The sequence below is a fragment of the Cajanus cajan genome, chromosome 7 (genome assembly GCF_000230855.2).
Source record: "Cajanus cajan strain Asha chromosome 7, NIPB_CcT2T_4, whole genome shotgun sequence".
NCBI lineage: Eukaryota > Viridiplantae > Streptophyta > Magnoliopsida > Fabales > Fabaceae > Cajanus > Cajanus cajan.
Window position 1 is genome coordinate 59,411,218 of NC_138523.1, and position 20,965 is coordinate 59,432,182.

The 20,965-nt window shown below is 26.8% G+C and overlaps 1 protein-coding gene across 1 annotated transcript; it reads left to right on the forward strand.

Moving 5' to 3' along the window:
* The first annotated feature begins 15,458 nt into the window (after positions 1–15,458).
* Positions 15,459–19,660, forward strand: LOC109796793 (putative protein phosphatase 2C 60). The gene is made up of 5 exons (XM_020356595.3): positions 15,459–15,873; positions 16,380–16,845; positions 17,514–17,881; positions 18,718–18,954; positions 19,145–19,660. Exons 2-5 carry the CDS (start codon positions 16,527–16,529, stop codon positions 19,412–19,414), a joined length of 1,194 nt encoding a protein of 397 aa, XP_020212184.2. The 5' UTR covers positions 15,459–15,873; positions 16,380–16,526; the 3' UTR covers positions 19,415–19,660.
* The last annotated feature ends 1,305 nt before the right edge of the window (positions 19,661–20,965 follow it).

The window sequence follows — 20,965 nt, forward strand, 5'->3', positions numbered from 1 at the left end:
TAGTTTTCTAGATTTTAGGGTTAAAGCTATTATTAATGTCTCAAAAAGTTTTCAGATTATAGTTTTACTCTCCAATTTTTAAGATCAACAGCTTTTTGTTCATGTTATTATAGATGATTCCAAACTTATATTTCTTAATTAAGATTAGAGGTTTGATGTCTAGCTAGATTAGATATAGTTGAAATTGTTATGGAAGATATCACTTTTATCAACTGAACTAACTAATCTAATTTGATAGAAAATTCATTATAAAAAAAAAGTTATGATGGTAATTTTATTTTTGACAAAATTCTCCTAATAATAATTAAACTAAGAATGATTAAGGATTAAAAAAATGTACATAATTTTTTTAAACAAGTAGTGACCACTAATTAATTTTTAAAATTTAATCATCTATATCTAACAGAGTATCGAGTAGAATACTTCATACGAAAAATAAAAGTTGTAAATAATAAACCATTATTAAATATTCAATTAAAAATATGCAAAATGCTTTTCATGTGACAATATATTTATTAATCAATTTTAATTTAATCTTCATCGTTCATATATGTTACATGTTCTCACTTACAATATTTAAGAAAAATCATTATTTTGCTCCTTTCACATACTATTTAGTTGTCACTTCTTACGATATTTAAGAAAAATCATCTCATATGTTCCTTTCACACGTATCTATATATTCAAAATTGTCTTGATTTATCCTCCAATGAAAAATTCTCGAATCATTTCTCTTTGCTCATTCTAATAAAAAAAATGAATCAATTAAATAATTGATAACAAATGAGTTGTTGTGAAAACAAATTAATTATTAGATGGAGAGTATTATTTTAATTGAATTTGATTTCTAAATATACATTTAAGTTAAATAATAAGATTAAAAAAATCGTTTTTAATAATTTTATCAAATTTTTAAAAAATTATCAATAATAAAAATATATATGATCTATGAAAATAAACGAGGAAAACTTACTCATAACATGAGAATCTAACTTTAGAAGATGGAATTACATTTTTATTCTAGTGTGATAATAATTATTAATTAAAAATTAGTAGTTGATATTATAATTGATTTTAAATTTTATTAATTTTATAAATAAAAAATATTATTATTTTAATCATTAATTTTATAATCAATAGTTATGAGTGCATTTTATTTATTTTTTATTATTTTTTGTTTACAGAATAAATTAGAAATCAAGACTGACTAGTAAAAGGTCAATTGTCAAAAGTGAACTAAGAAGAAAAATCTAATAAAAATCTCATAATCTTATTCGTTTAGAAGAAAACAAATCGTTTTTTTATTATAGTGTTGTAGAACGGCAATTGCTTAATTAATATATGTTCATATCACTAAAAAGTTAGAGAATCAAGCAATAAAGTTTTATTACAATTACTTAAAACGCGCGTGTATATCATATTTTTTTTCGATTAAGTATGAATATTAGAATACAGTATTTAATGTGTAGTAATTAATTATTGTCGGAAATTGTAGATGTATATAAATCAGATATTTTTTTAATATAATATATTTCATTCTCACTATTAAGATTTAAATCCAAGACATCTTAATTAAACACACAAGTTATTATTATTTATGTTGATAAATGTTATTTTGGATACAAATTGATAGCAATTATTCCTCAAGTTTTACAATTGACTAAAAGTAGACATAATTTTAGTTAATGGTTAAATAATAGATATATCAATTTATTTGAACGATATATATACCGATTTATCGTTGCAAGCATCAATATGATTAATAAATAATATGAAAATGATAAATTTTAATTAAAATTGATGTTTATTATATGCCCATGAGAGTTAGATGTAAAAAAATTATATTAAATGTTTCAAAATAAAGTATTTTAAAAATATTGAATATTTTAAAAAATATTTCACAAGGCTAAATTATACTATTAGTCTCTTTATTTTCATTGATTCCAAATTTTGGTTTTTTTATTTTAAAATGCAAAACATTTAGCTTTTTATTTTTAAATATATAAAATTTTTGTCATACTATTAATTTGATATTTGTTTTATTGTAACACTTACATTTTGTTGATTATTATATTTATATTAATAATTACGTGTTGCGGTATTTTTTAGAAATATTATTGATAGAGACTTTTAGGGCTGATTGACCATTGTAGGGTAGTTTTTAAAATTAATTACGTAAATGGGGCTGTTTTGAAACTATTTATGCCTTCAGGACAATTTACTACAGTGTCGCTATGGGTCATAGCGACACTAATGCCATGTGTATTTTTTTTTTTGTAACTGAGAACGACTGGAATTTAGTCACGTAGAAGTCGCTACCAGCTGTAGCGACTTTACTAATGTCGTTATCAGCTACGTCACCATTTAAAATGGCTCAATTTAAAAAAAATAATTTTTTTCATAAAAATAATAAAAAAAATCTTTTAAAATATATTTGTTTTAAAAGTTGATCTTTTAAAATATTTTAACAAATTTAAAAATAACCCAAAATAGTTCAGTCAACCAAAAACAAATTAATAGTATAATTTTAGATAAGTTTAAATAAAAAAAAAATTAAGATTAAGAAAATGACATTTTTATAAAAGAAAATTCTTTTTAAAACTGGAAAAAAAAAGTTGAGTCACAGAAAATAAACAAAATAAAAAAGAAAAAAAATACAAAATTATTAAAACAGTAAACAAAAATTGTTAGAATACATGTGGAAAAGAAAAAAAAATGAAAAATATAAAAGGAAAAAATAACTGAAGGAAAATAATATAAAAAAGGCAAAAAAAAATACAAAATTTTAAAAATAATAAACAAATATTGTTAAAATACATCTAGAAAAAGAAAAAAAAATATAAAAGAAAAAAATAAGTAAAGAGAAAAAATGTAGAAAAATGCAAAAAAAAAAAATTACAAAATAATTTTAAAAAAAACTGATAAAATAAATCTAGAGAAAAAAAAATGACCCAATAACTCAAAAATATGAAAAATTTGAAAAAAAAATTAAGGTTGTTATGGGCCATGACGACTTTAGGTAGACAAAAAAAATGAAAAAAAAAAAACTGAGATCGCTATGACCCATAGAGACTCTAGGTAGTCCAAAAAACAAAAATATTGTGTCTGTCTTCCTGTATGCTCGCCACGTGTCATTTTTACCACAAAAACACTCGATAAGAATTTGGCATGTTGCACCGTAACAGTAAAAAAAACTTACCATAAAATAATTTAAAAACGTTAATATATTTACATATTATTTTTCAAATTATATTACCTTTATTTTTTTTCTTTTTACTTTTTCCACATTTAATATATTTTTTTATACTTTTTTTTTCATTTTTTTACATTTTTTTCTTCACTTAATTTTTTTTTTTATATTTTATATATTTTTAAAATCAATTTTATATATTTTTTTATGGATTACCAGAGGTGCTACGACCCATAGCGAAATGGGCCATAGCGACCTCCTTTTTTTTTTTTATACTTTTCCACATTTATTTTATCAATTTATTTTACATGTATAGCGATATGGGCCATAGCGACCTTCTTTTTTACATGTATTTTTCTTCACAGTTATTTTATCATTTAAAAAAATTTATTTTAACATTCATTTTTTTTTCATTTTTTATATTATTTTGCTTCAGTTATTCTTTTATAAAATATCATATTTTATTATAAATTATAAATTATACACTATAAAAATAATTAAATAAATTATATTTTTTAAACATATTATATAATACAATCTTAAATATTTTTTTTTAATAAAATAAAATTAACTGGTGTCGCTATAAGCTATAACAACTTTATATAAAGTCGTTTTGTGTCGTTACTGGTTGTAGCGACTTTATATGAAGCGCTACCGGCTGTAGCGACTTTAATAATATGACGTTCATGAACTTCTAAAAAGAAAAATCACGTGGCACTAGTGTCGCTATGGGCCATAGCGACACCATGGTAAACTGTCCAAAAGGCGTAAATAATTTCAAAAGAGTCTCATTTACGTAATTAGTTTTGAAAACTACCCTACAATGATCAATCAGCCGACTTTTAGAGTTAAAAAACTCTTAATGAAGTATTTTAGAGGATTTCTTTGTGTGTAGAAGTTCAATTTCACTCTAAAAGATATATAACTTTTTTTTATAATTGAGTTTCATAAGTTTATTTTTAAGATTCATAGAGAGATACACCAGAAAGAAGGAGATCTTGTAAATGATGTTTTTCATAATTTTTATTTTATAAAATAACTTAAGAGTTTTAAGGTATGATATTTTAGTAACTTTATTACTTTTTTATAATATTATAATAAAAATTCACCCATTATATTATTTATTTTTTAAAATATACATAATTTTTTAATTATTTAATTCTTATAATTAATTTTTAATTTATTTTTCTCCTCTCATTATCATAAAATTTTCAAATTCTTTTAAGTTATCCATCATCAATAAGTAGTTAATATTATTATATATAAATTATTAAAGTGTATAACCATGATTAATATTAATTTAATATTTTTAATTATATTATTAATACAAAATATTTATTATTAAAAATAATAAACACACAATATTCACCTTTCAACATAGTCTATTTTATATACAAAATTAATATTTGAATATCAAAGAATTCAATTAAAAAAATACATGTTATTAGTATTTATGTGGATGAATTGAGAAGTAATTAAAAAATATTAAAAGTTTAGAATAGAAAATGAAGTGTATGCAGGTGAATGATTAATCGGTTATGATGACGTTGGGTGTAGAGCTTTGGAATATACGATGATTAATAGTATTGATATATATTCGTGTCAGACTGTGCAAGTACTGTGTCCTTTAAAGTTATCATCCCTCATCCCTCATCCCTGTACCTTCATCAGACGAATACACTTTGACAGCGATGCATGCCTTCACTTCAGTACCATGACATCGCTAATTTATTATTACTTTCCTAATTATTTGGATTTCGGCTATCAAACTCAAATTACAATATAGTGGAGGAGGATATTTCCAAAGCTAAATGATTTAATTAGTTTTTTTCTGAAAGTTTTATATTGTTTTGTATCCTAAAGCAAAAACGGACGTAGTAGTCCTTATACGGTGTGGACCATTTTCATGAATGCATGAAGCTTAACCTAGACTAGGTACAATGGTTCCTCCATCAAGACAAGACTCTTTCTACTTGACTTGAAAGATCCATCCACATTTGTCCATTCCCATTCTCCATTGTCGGTGTAAGATCCCTAGCTCCCACAACTTTCCATCTTTCCATTTTTTTCCTATATTTCTTACAAAATTTATTATACTTTCCAGTTTGCACACACAAATCCCAGGCAGAAAAATAAATTAATTAATTGATCGATTATTTTGTACATTAGCTGCCAAATTATTAGTCGGAAGAGTAAAAGAGAAATGGCCCACGTACTTTTTGCAAACCCACTCAATCATAAATCATATATGAAGTAGAGAAATCAAAGTTCCAACTTGCTTAATCATATCAGTATAATATATCTAGCTGTAATGTACCACCTAGCTAGCTAGTCTCTTCGCACGTGAGGACCAAGGTACATATATATCTATTCATAATTATTATAATAGTCCAGTTGAACTAAAAAATATTAAAATTAACTTGCTTAATTAATTTTGTTGTTTTTATTATATATGTGCAAGTGTTGGTTTGGGATTATCCAGTAGAAGTAGAAGGGAAGAAAGGGATGTCTTATTGTGTTGCACTTGCACGTGGCGCACTAATATCCAGTGGATAATGGTGAATTTGTGAATGCAACAAAATGACAAGTATATCCAATCAAATGAGTTATGAGATTACTGTGACACATTTAATTCTATATGTTAGGTAAAGGGGCATATCTGCTGCTGCTTCTGCTTCTGCCATTTTTTCTCTTCCTTTCACTGTCACTCATCTGCTATATGCTATGCTAAATCCATGCCATGCCAATATTAATATTTTATATATATTGCAATTCATACGTTTTCTGGGGAAGGTTGGTTTGAATCATTTGAATTGTGACTAGGTTGCTGCTTCATTCCTGTGAGCTTATTTTGTCTAGTTAATTGAAAGCGATCAAAGGAAGCTTGGTGGAAGGGACATCGTGCAATTTTCTGTCATAGTAGTATTAATTTTTAAAAAGTTGTGAACTAGACGTTAGGGTTTTCGACTTAATATATATATATTGTAAACTACGTATTCAAGTTAGAGGTTCATTTATAATATGTAAAATTTGATATAATATATTTATATATATTCTCATGCATGAAAAATCATATCATATTATTATTTCATATCATCATCCATGTGTATTAGATTTTAATTGCTATTCATAAAATTTTTCATAATTTTCATAATCATAAGAATTATAGAATAGTAAAAAATTAATTGCTAAGGATTAAAACTTGATATATGCAAATGATAACGTAAAATAATAATCTAATATGTGGGTATCTAGATATGAGGATATAATAAATATTATGTAATTTTAATGGATTGTAAACAAACTTATAATTACGAGAATTAAATTTCAAAAATATAAAAATGAAATATTTAATTAAAAATAATAATTTAATAATCTAATTAATTTTTTTCAAAAAGTTCGGGAATCAAATGTTATACTAAACCTTAAAAAAAAAACTAAACCCTAAATTTTATAATAAATAAATATTTTTAAACATATAAAACATAGTTTATATTTATAACAAATAATTTATACTGTGATATAAGAGTTAAAATATAAATTATAGAAATAATTTTAAAAAAAAAATAGTGAATTGAGATGGTCAAAGAAATTTTGTAAACTAATTGTTAAAATAAATTAAAATTAATAAACATATTTGAAGTAATAAATAGTGTAAAATATAAATGTTCAATAAATGATATTAATTTTTTTCTTGCAATAAGTATCGTTCGAACTATTAACCTAAAGATTAATTTTGTTTGTTGTGTTATGACTGTCCCTAAAAGAATTTTTGGATATATGAGAATCAAACATGAGATTTCTCATTAAGTAAACCATTACCACATGTTAGCACATACTATTTAACCATTACTTCAATTAATTATGTTTTATCTACGGACAATTATTGTGATTAGTTGTTAAAATATATAATTTTAAACAAAAAGGTAAAGAAAACTAAAAATAAATAACGTTAAAACATACTATATTAAAAAAAAACAATTCTGTATTAGATTTGTAATGAAAATATATATATATATATATATATATATATATATATATATATATATATATATATATATATATATATACTTAAAAAATAAATTAGATCAATTTACTAAGATATTTTCATAATTTCAAATTGTGGATATGTTACTCTCTGCCCACTCTATTAATTGATAAACATGTAGGTACTCGTTTTTTTTTTTTTTTTCATTCATTGAAATTGAACTCTATATTAAAGAGATTTATAACATTCATACACATAATAAATTTAATTTAATTGAATCAGACCTCTTAATAGTTGGCGCTCATTTAACCGATCATTTTTTATTCTTAGCAAGTTTTACTTTTACTTTTACCCATGAATATCTATGTTTTTGTCTTTTTGGTTATCACTAGTTAAGAACCAAACTTACTGTTAATTTGAAATAAATTTGTCATAATGGACAACCCAAATGTATACTTTTCCAACAATAATTTTATGCATTATTCCATGTTGTAATGTAGATTTAATAATCTAGAAGCATTAATAATTAAGTGAGTCGCGGGAAATCCGCTTGCAAATCTTAAAAAAAATGCTACCTACATGATATCTTCCTCATACGTCAAATTCTTATTTGTACTATTAGACGTTATTTTAATAATTTTGGCAACTATTTACGAGTTGAAGTTTTAGTAAGCATGTTTGGGACACTTATATAGGTCAACAAAGATTCGTTTATTTGATTAATACGTTTTGCGAATCCTTTCCTACCTCACCCAAACAATTGTAACAAAGCAAGGACTGAAGTTCATGTTTCATCATTATTAATTTCAGTGTTAATGCTTAAACAGTACATTATTCATAATAGATAAAACTATATTCAATTAGAATTATTTTGCTATTCATCGACTGGTTACGAAAAGATAAAATGACTGAAGAACATGGTTAATAATTCAAGAAACTGCTTAATTTAACATATGTTATAATTACCTTGACATGAGTAACCAAAGTTGTATTTTGAATGTACAAGTATATTGGTGAACAGGACCCCTTATCAAGTTTTTGTGATTTTTGATACATATATGCCATAAGTACAACACAAATCGATCTGATTGTTGGATGGGGTGGATAAGCAGTAGGAAAATGGAAAGCATTTAAGATACTTTTGGTGCTTATTGTGAGCTTTGTGTATAACTAGGGTATTGCATGTGAACCATGTTCATGAAGGACCTAGAAGTTCCACCAAATTTGGACATGACTCATTTCTCCCTCCTTCTCCAATTTACGGGTGGTGCTAATCGACTATGCCCGCATCTATCGTGGCTAGACAACACTGCACGCTATCTATACCTTTTTTTTATTTTTTTATTTTTTATTTTTATTTTTTAGGTTCATTCCTAGAGTATCCACCGTTGACAGCAGTGACTAATCTCCTTTGGAGACACCTCAAAAGGTGGGACAGCTGGCCCCAAAATTTAACGCGACTGCATGTACAAGGCAGGATTCGAACCTCTGACCTTGCTTAAGCGTGGATCAACCCCTACCGCTGAACCACACGCTTGGGGTTCACGCTATCTATACCTAATACTCATTATATTCCCTGCAATCAAAATCACCCAACTTTAAATTAAATGCCACCTACTTCATGCAATTCAATTATTTCCCCATTAATAAACTTCATTTAATTTCCTAAACTCCCCCACCTACTGTTCCTCTCTGCTCAAATACATTTCACAACTTAATCATCTTTTCAAATTTCACCTGCCTTCCCATTTTTCCTTTTCTATATAAATATCCGGTTTGTGTGGAAACCATATTTAGTGATGATATAATGATAGCAACTCCCTTTTTATAAATTACTTTTTTAGGATTATGTTAGGTATCAAACTCATATTTTTAAAATAATATTAAAGTGTATCTTAGAAATTGTTGTTAGATCTATATTATCACTTACTATTGAATTGTCATGGAATAAAACTCACGTATAACTAATTTTACAAATCACATTCATATGATTAACATAAAGTTTATAAGTGTGAAACAATCTTTATTTTACAAATTACTTTTATATAGAGTCTATTTTTATCTTATCATTGATTAATATGAGATCTTGATAGTTTATTTGTACAAATTATTATTCAAAAAATAAAATATTTATCGAATATAGTTGTAAGGTTTTTAAGTTATTAGGTCATTGTGTTTCTAAAGAAAATAATTGTTTTGATGATACCAATAAACTAGTTAAATATTAAAAAAAAATAAAAATATAAGTTTCAAACATAAGAAAAACAGACACTATTCATAGTATTTTTAGTTATCCGTATATACGAAGCTATTGTAGTCAAAGCTTTTGAAAAAATAAAGTCAAGTGTTTGATTTCGAAACATTAATTAATGAGTAGTGACACATTTTCTTTTACATCTGATATTTTATCACGACTTTGTATCGTTCTCCTTCCTTGTTTGGAATTAAGTCTTTGACTTTATTAGAAACTGCTGCATGTTCATGATTCTTCATTCACCTAAAAACAAGAGAAAGACTTTTCCCTTATTTATTCATAAAATAATCATAGGTCCCAACATATAATTGAGGATGTGGGAAAATGTATCTCTTTACTTGATGTAACTTATTATCTTTTACCTTTTCTAATTTCTATCTTTATGACCCAAATTTAATTGAATAATATTTTTAGTCAATCAATGAGGTTCACTAATAAAAATACGCAAAGACATATCGTCTCTACCATGACCTAGGAACCTAAATCTACCATGGTAAGAAATCAATTGTTATTATTATTGTATTAATAAAAAAATAAAAGAAAGGAGAGTCATCCTAACACATGGTCGAATAACCAAAGCAACCCATAAAGAATAACTTGGAAATATGTTTGGATTTCGACTTCTTGTTAGTCCTTATTGCACTTATTTCGTTGGCTTTGATTTTTTCGTACCTTGTAAAATTTAGTCTATCATCTACTAGTCCATTTGAATAAAATTTATAACGACCTTATATATAATCTACTAGAATAAAATCAATAAACTATCTCCCATTCTAATTTTTAGTTTCAGATTGCTTTTCCAAAACTTGAAAGTTTTGATTTATTACTTTAAAGTATTCTTATTAGACTAAGATAGTTTTTTTTTTATTATTGATTTATGACTCGAATTTGATTAGCTTGGTGACGCATGATAAATTACAAGAGATGTTTTGTCAATCAAAATTAGTAGTGTTAAAGTAGAAGTTTATTAGATTATCAATTTGATAATATATATATATATATAGAGATATATAGATATGTCAAAGAAAATAAATATTCGTATTTAAATTTAAATTATAATGTTGTTTTTGTAATTTTAATTGATAAAATAAAAAGGAGTAAAAGTTAATTATTTTAAAAATTAGAAGGCTACACTAAAACCTAAAATTAAAATGAAAGATCAAATTTTTATTTTCATCAAGAATAGCATTTCGTATCTCTTTTTTTTTTAATGAAAAAATAAAGGTGGAATTTAAAAAAAAAAAACTATATTTTCTCTCTGCCGAAATATTTTAAAATTGTGAATTTTATCTCTATAAAAAAATTAATACGCTGTCGTAGTAAGAATGCCTATAAGTAGACTCTAGATAGGTATTAATGTATTATAGTATTCTCGTGTCCATATATTTTAAAAAGTACTTCTGTTCGATTCATATTTCTACGAGTAGTAGTTTTAATATTATGAGTATATATTAAGTCAATAAATTTCTCAAAAAATTTAAAAAATATATTTTGTTATATAAATTTAAATTAATATATAAAATGTTAAATTTTATTTATGTATTAAATTTTTTTAATTTATCTATTAAATTGTTAAAATTTAATATAAAATGATGAATTATTAAATGAAGTAAATATATATAGACTTGTTATTTTCTCTTTAAATTTGTTAGATCAAAAGATGATGATGAATCTTTCAATATATAAGTTTTTTTTTTTCAAACCAAGGTATTAGTATGAAATATTTACCACTACAAGCAGTGATTAATCCCTATTGGGAGCTACAAGTGCATACAACCACTAACTAAAGATCTAGAGAAGACACAACACACCTAAAAACCCACTTAAAGAGACACAATTACTCAACAAAGAGTTTCTAATAGAATCACTCAAAAATTCTCTATGTGAGATCTTCAATTTTTAAAAATAATTTATTTTTTCTAAATCTTAAGTTGTTAACATGCATTAATGACATACTGCTTTCTGAGCATCAATACCTCAAAATACGCCATCTATATACATAATAAAATTTTGATAATAATACTAATAATAATTTTTTAATAGTCATCATAATTATAATAAAAATTTGATAGTTATCATTTAGTAAACATGCACTAAGCTTCCTCTTAGTTAGAAGTGTGCGAGAATTTATTGCTCACTTCAATTGGTTCAAAATTTTTAAAATGAGACTCATTATATTTTTAGAACAAATATATATTTTGATTCATTCTAATTGGTCCAATTTCAATTTAATTTTTAATCATTATATTAAAAAAAATTGATAGATAACATTTTGTATTATATATTATTATGTTTATTATATTTACAATAATATATTTTTTATTTTATAAATTAACAATATGCAATGTTAAAATTTATATAACACTATAATAATGAGTTGACTCTATATTGGCTACAATTTGCTCAGTCTCGACTCCTGATAACTTAAAAAAACGAGTCTAACAAAATTTTCAAACACATAGAAACAAAAATAAAATTGTATCCAAACTCACTTGTACTTACTAAAACAGAACACCTTTTGCATTTCAAATAAAACCTGCAGGTATCTATACTAAAAACAATAATAATAAAATTAAATTATTCTTATATTCAGATAAGACAAGAAAATTAAAAATATAAAGATATTTTCCTTCATATCATTTAATAAAAAAACTACTTTTAAAATAAAAATTCATACAACCATGTGTATCAGAAATTATAGGTCCTCTCTCTGAATCTAAATGGAAAAATCACGTGTGTCAGGAATAAATAAAATATGAAATCATTATTTTCATAACTGATAATTGTTATGAAAAAAAATGTATAAGGATGACAACGTCATATGTTGTGAGAATTGAGATATTCTAAGGATATTTTTTATATATTTTTTTATGAGTAAAATTGACCCTTTATATTTATCACGTGTTTTTTTAGCAACAATTCATTACATATGCATATATTTTTCCCCCTTTTTTTTCTTTATACACTATTAATATCTATTACAAAAATAAACATTTATATCACACATATATACAAATGATAAAAATTAGTAGTTTATATAATTCAATATTGTATTTGAATATAATTTATATTTTCTATTAGTGAGAAAGATATATGTTTAATACTTAAAGTTTAGATTTAAACATATTTTTAATATCTTAAATTTAAAATAGATATATTTTTAATCATTTAAATTTAAAATTGATCTTTTTAATTACATAATTTTAAAAAAATTATTTTAATTCTTATATTAAACTTAGTTATATTGTATAATTGTTTCAATATGTCATTTTTATATATGTTATTGATAATATAAAAAATTAAAATTAAAATATTAAAAATTAGAAAAATTAAAGATAATAATTTTAAATTGAATCATAAAATTTATATTAATTATTATTTTTTTCAAGCTAAAAAAGAATAAAAAGAAAATAAACTTTTGTGCGCATCATCGTGGACCAGCCAGCACCATAACAAAGTCCCATTCCTATGAAAATAACATGGTCACGCTGTGCCTGTTAAAGGAGTCATAATTGTCTGGTATACAGGGTCACAATAATTCCATTGCATTCTATTCATAATGATAATTTTTTTTAAAAATATTAAATCTCAATTTAAAGATAAAGTTAAATGAAAATGTATTTAAAGAAATATAAAAAAATGTATTGAATAAAATTAATTTATAAACTTAGAGTTGAAAAATTATAACTCTATATAAGATTAACTAATAAATGTAAAATAACATAAAAGATTAACTAATAAATATAAAATAACATAAAATAATTTTAATAATGAGAATAAGAGAATGATATGATAAATAAAATAATTTATACAAAAAAATAAAGATATAAAAAGAATGAAAAAAAACTAAGCTATAAAATATGTTTGACAAGGAATTTGAAAAATTAATAAAATTTCTTGATTAACTTGTAAGTCAGTTTGGTATGTGAGTTTATTTTATAAGTTTATAAGTTATTTTTATAAATTAATTAAAATAACTTATGATTAAAGTTTTTAGTTTTTTTATTCATATTAATTTTATGAAATATTTTTTTATACCTTTTTTTAAATTTTAAAACTATTTTATTTACTTCTTACAGCATGTTTGTTTTATAGTTGAGAAGCCTCAAACGTACATTCAATCCAAAGCTACAAGACTCATGGATTCAATTGAACGGGCATTGAAAAGTGTGCTGATGATAAAACAAACACACCCTTAGTCTCTCATTCTCATTATTAAATAAATAATTATATTATTTTATATTGATTAGATAGTTTATCGGCTAAAAACCACTAGGATTAGCCTAGTGGTTGGGTGGAGAGGGGTTGAGGTAGTTAAAAGCATAAAGACCTAAGTTCAATCCTCACTGCGACCATTTTTGTAATCTTTCCTATATTTACCAAAAAAGATAGTTTATCAGCTAATTTTATTAAATATTTTTAATTAAATCAATTAATTTTTAAGTTTTTAAATTTTCAACATTTTACTTGTAAGTTTTCATTCAGTTTATAAACTAATTTTTATCAAAAACACTCATAAACTATTTCAATTAATTTGTAAAAATAAACTATTTCAATTCATTTACTAAACAAATTTATTTTGGATACATTAACTTATAAATTAATTAAAAAATTTATAAATTTTTGAAATATTTTACCATGCACTCAATATTTTGAAATATTTCAGTTCTTATAATTTAGTATTTTATTTTTTTAGTTATTATATTTTTTTTTTCTTAAAACACATGTGTAAGTAAATGATATATGGTGCAATGACATGAAATTTTATTTATTAAATTATTGTTTAGCATAATTTTTTTTAATGATAGGGTTAGAAAACACAAAAATATTACACAGATTAAAAGAACTGAGATTATTTTATAAGACTAAGAAATAAAATTTTTAAATTGAGGACTATAATGATATTAAGTCACAATTTTAAATATAAGTGGGTGAAATTAATATGAGTAGAGTGAAATCAACGAGTCATCATAAATATAAAATAATAAATGTTAAAATCAGATTACAAGTATATAGGACCACCGATTATCGAAAGAGGATTTTTTCAAGTGGTATTATATTAGTCATTTATCCCACTTTCTTTTACATCAGTTAAAGTTGTGGGAAATGCTAAAATCGTAAACAGTCATAGATAATAATCAATAAACTATATCTTTCTAAAAGGAATAAAAGAATTTTAAATATATAAATTCACAAAATTGATTGGAATAGAAATAAAATTAAGAAATATTTTGTATTAATAATATAATTATAAAAAAAATACAACTAAATATAAAGTCACATTTTAAGGATTGTTAAAAAACGGTGTTAAAAAGAAAATTTGTATTAAAGTATAATAATAACTAAAAAAAATACCAAAAATTCCTCCATCAAGATGACATGAATTTATGTTGATTGATCATCGATGGATTGGAGATTGGAGAGTCAGTCCTCCGCTCTCAAATTCTTTGTTCAATTCCTTGGCCTCCACACAGCTAACTTTGCCGTACAATTGAAGATAAGTCAAATAAATATATGGAGATTATTATAAAATTTGACAAGATATTTTCATAATTTATTCTAAATATGATTAACATAGCCCAAATCATATTTGTTACTCCCACCTACAAACCAAGTCCACCTTGTATTAATTTTCTGTCAAATTTAAATCCAACGAAGTAACGGACAGCATATTAATATATCCTGGCTTAATTATTGGAAATTATTATAACAAATTTTAACTGTAAACAAAATTCGCATAAGAATGATTTTAAATTATCATCTAATTATAAAGATTATGTATAATAATTTTGTTAATTTTTATGAGAATTATTTGAATAAATGATATCAAGTGTATAATTTTTATTTATTTTTTACATTTACAGCGCATGAAGATTAAATCCCGATAATTGAGCATAGTCCATTGAATAGTACCAAATAATTTTCAAAAATGTGTAATTCTTTGTTGTGTTTGTTTTCGTATGACAAGCCATAATGTAAGTGGTTAAAATTATGGTTGTCAAAAAATGTCATGTTTCATTTCATTGACTCTGTTTCTCTTTCTATGTTTCTGTTTCTCTCTCTAGTTCTTCATAGTGGTGTGGAGCCCATAGCTGGACCTGTGCTTTGCTGGCTCCAAGCTCTTCATTGTTAGTCTTTTTATGGGGCTTCACCTCTGAGTTCAGAACAAAAAAGGGTTTCACACTTTGTCCAATCTTTCACACTTATCAATTTTCAATTCTCTTTCATGCACCACTCCTTTTTCTTTCTCCAACACTTTCACCATCTGCAAACACACCACTTAGCTACAAAAACAGCACAATAAACCCATTTCTCTTTCTTTCTAATGATTTTGATGGATCCACAGATCTAATGATTTCACACACTTTCTTCACCACGGATCATTGTCTTCTTCATCTGGGGCTTCCCAATAGCTTCTAATCGATAGTCAAATTTTGTTGGGTGAGATCTCTGACCTGAATTTTTATCTTACTTGGACTTTTTTTCGTACAATATATGATTACCCTTGATGAAAAAAGCTAACTTGTTGCCGTTATTGGATTTATGGAGATTAGTGCAACTTGGGGTTTTGATTTTCAATGTAAATGTGAACAAGGGATTTCCAATCAGCTGACCAAAAAGTTTGTCTTAGAAAAAGTGGGTTTTGACCCTTGGGGAAAAAAGAAAATTAAATTTCCCCTTTGTTGAATTTTTCATCTTTAGCGGCTGTGTATGGTCATAGTTTTTGTTGTGTTTAGAAGAAACCGAAAAGTTGGATTTTTTCATTGGGGAAGTTAATTTATAGTTTGAGGGTGCTGTTCACTCATTCATTCATTCCTTAGAAAACTGTGAAAAGGAATTTGTCTTGCACATTTCTAGTTCATACAAGTTCCAGGTTGTGTTTGTTTGTTTGTTGATGTTGAGCCATAATTGATTTTAACCGTATTTGTTTGCTGATATTGTTGTAGTTTGTGCGAGATCATCTTCATCGTTGGGGTGACGGGTAAGGAGTGCAGGACTATATCTATAGTGTATGAAAATTCTTGGGGGTGAAGTCGTTTTTGGGGTAGTTGTTAGATGTTGAAATCCTTGACGGTTGTTTGGTGAAATGAGGGATGTTATCGGGGTTGATGAACTTATTGAAGGCCTGCTTTCGGCCGGGTTCGGATGGGTTTACACGCACAGGTTCGGATGCTGGAGGTAGACAGGATGGACTATTATGGTACAAAGACACGGGGCAGCACTTGAATGGTGAATTTTCAATGGCTGTAATACAAGCTAACAACTTGCTGGAAGATCAGAGCCAGATTGAATCAGGCAGTTTGAGCTCCAACGAATCTGGCCCTTATGGTACCTTCATCGGTATCTATGATGGCCATGGAGGGCCTGAAACATCGCGGTTTATCAATGATCACCTATTTCACCATCTCAAGAGTAAGTTGACAACAAGATGAGTGGATTTTTCAAGCTTTTCTGTGTTGGAATAGATTTTACTTCTTGCCTTGCTATATTTTTTCTGTTTTCTAGTTCCAAGTCTCTTATAGTCAATTTTGCCTTTTAACTGGACAAAAAAGAACATACTGGGAATTGTCTTAAGATAGACCGAGGGGAAGAAAAGCAGTCATCTATTTCATTTTCACCTCAACCTTGTTTAGCTTGAAGCCTTGAACAATTAGGGAATAGAATAGTTTGGATTATGTTGCTTGCTTTAATATGCAAGAGACAAGATTTTTGCCTCAAAATAGGTATATGCCTATAAGAGTCTCAGTTTTCTTCTTTTATTTTCTTATTTACCAGAGAAATTGTTAGAGTATAGCTGGTGAGGTTTCATTCTTTTGGTGCCAGTCTGCCAATAATGGTGATTGTGGGTCGATGGTTTCCCTCCCACTATTTTTTTGTCTTCCATTTTATCGGCCATGCAATGAATTTAAGGCTGTAAAAACTGTCAGATTTACACAGAATTGAAACAAAGAAAATCGTGGTTTTCAGCACCTGTTTTGTTGCATGTCTGTTGTTCATGAATTATTTGTGTTTTGAACCATTGCTCTGCACATGATTACTGAATATTGATTAAGCATATTCTTTCTCTATTTAAATTTCAGGATTTACTTCAGAGCAGCAATCGATGTCGGTGGATGTAATTCGCAAGGCACTCCAAGCAACAGAAGAGGGGTTTATGTCAGTGGTTGCCAGACAATGGTCCATGTCGCCTCAAATAGCAGCTGTTGGTTCATGTTGTCTTGTTGGTGTTATTTGTAGTGGAACGCTTTATATAGCAAACCTTGGGGATTCCCGGGCAGTTTTGGGAAGAGCGGTCAAGGCAACTGGTGAGGTTTTAGCCATGCAATTATCGACAGAGCACAATGCATCAATAGAGTCTATAAGACAGGAGCTGCATTCTTTGCATCCTGATGATCCAAATATCGTGGTTTTAAAGCATAATGTATGGCGTGTGAAGGGCCTTATTCAAGTAAGTTACTTCTAGCTCATATTATTGCTTTTCCAGCTACTGGGGATGGTTATTTATCTATTCTAGGTGCTACATGTACATGTAGCAGATGACATCATGATGAACACTTCACACATCTTAATACCACTTTATAACCTTCCGATGTTGGAAGTTAAATATTCATTTTTCAGGATATACGATATAGTGTGTTTTCGGGATGTGGAAAATGGCTTTTGAAAAAATACAGGGTGAAGAGACTAGGGTGGGGTGGAGAGAGAGAGAGAGAGAGAGAAATAACGTCAGTGTCAAATTTCAACAGAGTTTTATGTTATTTACTAGTATTAAACATCACAGTATATGTTATGACTTCATATAAGCATAAAACTATCAGTTGCAATGAATAGCTGTTGAAGTTGTCTTAGTGCAACGGTATAGATTCAGTTTCTAAATGCTGGGCTAAATGGGTTAGTTTTCATCACAACAATTATAGTATTATTAAAGTTGTGATGATAGAAAGAGTTAAATACCCTTAGCATCATGTAATTCTGTTATAGTAACTTTGTTATAATTCGACAAGAATTTGATCTAATGATGTCAAATACACGTAATGTTGTCTTTTCTTCATGAAAGTTGAAACTTGGCTTTGGGCTTGTCATATCTAATTCTTAACTTGATACATCCTGATAATCCTTGGGCTTTGTCACTTGTCAATACTGACTTTACTAGAGGTGCCTCAACTCAATGAATTCAATGTTTATTGTTATCTTACCAAACAAAACTTGACTTAAAGACCTTCTCTCTCTCTCTCTCTCAATTGAATTGCATCATAAATTTTAAAATCTGTTTTTACCTTGCAGGTTTCTAAATCCATTGGTGATGTATATTTGAAAAAGGCGGAGTTCAATAGAGAACCACTATATGGCAAGTTTCGACTTCGGGAACCGATCAAGTGGCCAATACTGAGCTCCGAACCATCGATATCAGTGCATCATTTGCAGCCACACGATCAATTTATTATATTCGCATCTGATGGACTCTGGGAGCACCTTAGCAATCAAGAAGCAGTTGATATAGTTCAAAACAGCCCCCGCAGTGTAAGATACATGTTTAAATTCAACTATACTAAATAACAAAAAATAATCTGTTCTTGGATATAAATTCAGTTTACGTTTTATAATTTTGCATAGAGAAACTCATGATGGAATATAAAGCCTTCCCTTAACTTGGATATCTAACGTGGTTGTGCAAAATGGATTCATGTTTCATCCTCTATCCTTCTTTCAGGGAAGTGCAAGGAGGCTGGTGAAAGCTGCTCTTCAAGAAGCTGCAAAGAAGAGAGAAATGAGATATTCAGATTTAAAGAAAATTGACCGCGGAGTTCGGCGTCATTTCCATGATGATACCACGGTGATTGTTGTGTATCTTGACTCAAATCTGGTGAGCAGGGCAAGCACTGTGAAGTTCCCTGGAATTTCTGTTAGAGGGGGTGGTATTAACCTGCCTCATAACACACTGGCACCTTGTACAACACCAACAGAGATTGGTGGTACCTGATCTAAGTTGTATCTTTTTATCTTTCTTTTTCTCTGTTGTATCATTTTCTTGTGTGAATACCAGTTATCTTCAAATAGCAATGAGAGGAGCAGCACTTCAATTCTTTGAATGTGAACTGTAACTTACTAGGATACTAATACTCTTGTTTAGGTTTCTTTTTCCCTTTCCCCTCAAAACCAAAAGAACAGAAGAAATCTTCTTCTGATGACCATTATAAGAGTTGCCTCGGCAACATTTTATCCTTTTTTCTTTTTTCTCTTTTACCATTTCCCTGTCTATCTTGGTAATTTTGATCTTACAATTTGTGATTTGGGAACTGTTGCTGTATTGTAGGTAATGTATTCAAGTGTTGGAAAGTGGAGAGGAAAATCACCATCTAGATGATGCATGATGTAATGTTAAAGGTGGATTCATTGTCACATTGAACATAACCAATCAAACAATCCTACACACACGCTTTCTGCTTCCTCAGTATGAAATAAAGCATAAGTTAGATTTATTTTTTTGACACCAAAGTTAGACTTTTTCAAATGAAGATAAATAAATAGATAATTTGAATGAAGGGATATAAAGAAAACGTGTTCAGAAAAATATTATAAGTGAATTTAAAAAAGTTTGTTTTGCTTGAATGATAAATTTAAATCACCTTTGATTTGTGAATGTAAAAGTTTTTAAAATAGTTTGGCTCAAGAAATTAGAAAAAATGCTTATAGTAAAATCAATTCTATTCTTTTCAGGAATGATTTTAACGATAAAAAAAATTGTCAAATAACTTAAACTAATCTTTTCTGTAGGAATTGTAATTGATGAACCGACCAATTAGACACAAAATAATTGTTTTAAAAACGGGAAAGTTGCTTTTACCTTAATTTTTATAAAATATTTTCAAGAAAATTGATTTTTTCCCCTTCTTTTTTCTCGCTCTCTATTTTCCCTTTTTCTTTGGTCTTGTTCTTATCCATTATTCAATCTCTTGATAGTATATTTGATTTACGAAAGGAAATGAAAATATAAAAAATAAAAGAGAGAAAAAGTAGAACATAAGATGGATTTATTGAGTATTTAGTAAGAAGAAAAAAAAGCATATGTCACACCTTCAAAACTTTAATTTTGAACTTCAATTTTAAAACAATTTATAAGTAAAAAAGGAAGTTAAGTCAAACAGCCTCAAAGAAGAGTTTATCCCTTATCTTATTATGGGAAATTGTTTTGTGGATTTACTGGAAAACATATGCTTGTTTCTTTTCTTCTTTTACTATTTATTTATTTTTATTTTTTTGGTCAATCCGTTTGTTTGTTTTCTTAAAAGTGTGACCCAGTAAGACATGCGAAAACATAGGACCAAGGAAAGAACTAACCTTTTTTACTTTCCATTTTGGGTTGTAGGAAGCCTCACAATTAAGGTGGGTCCTATTAGATTCCATGTAAGACATGAGTTGTGGTTGGACAATGGACACATTATGGATTTGGTCGCAAATTGAAACATGAAACAGTGCATGGTCAGTGTGGCTTGAACTCCTAATAAAGGATTCAAATAAAATAGACATGTTA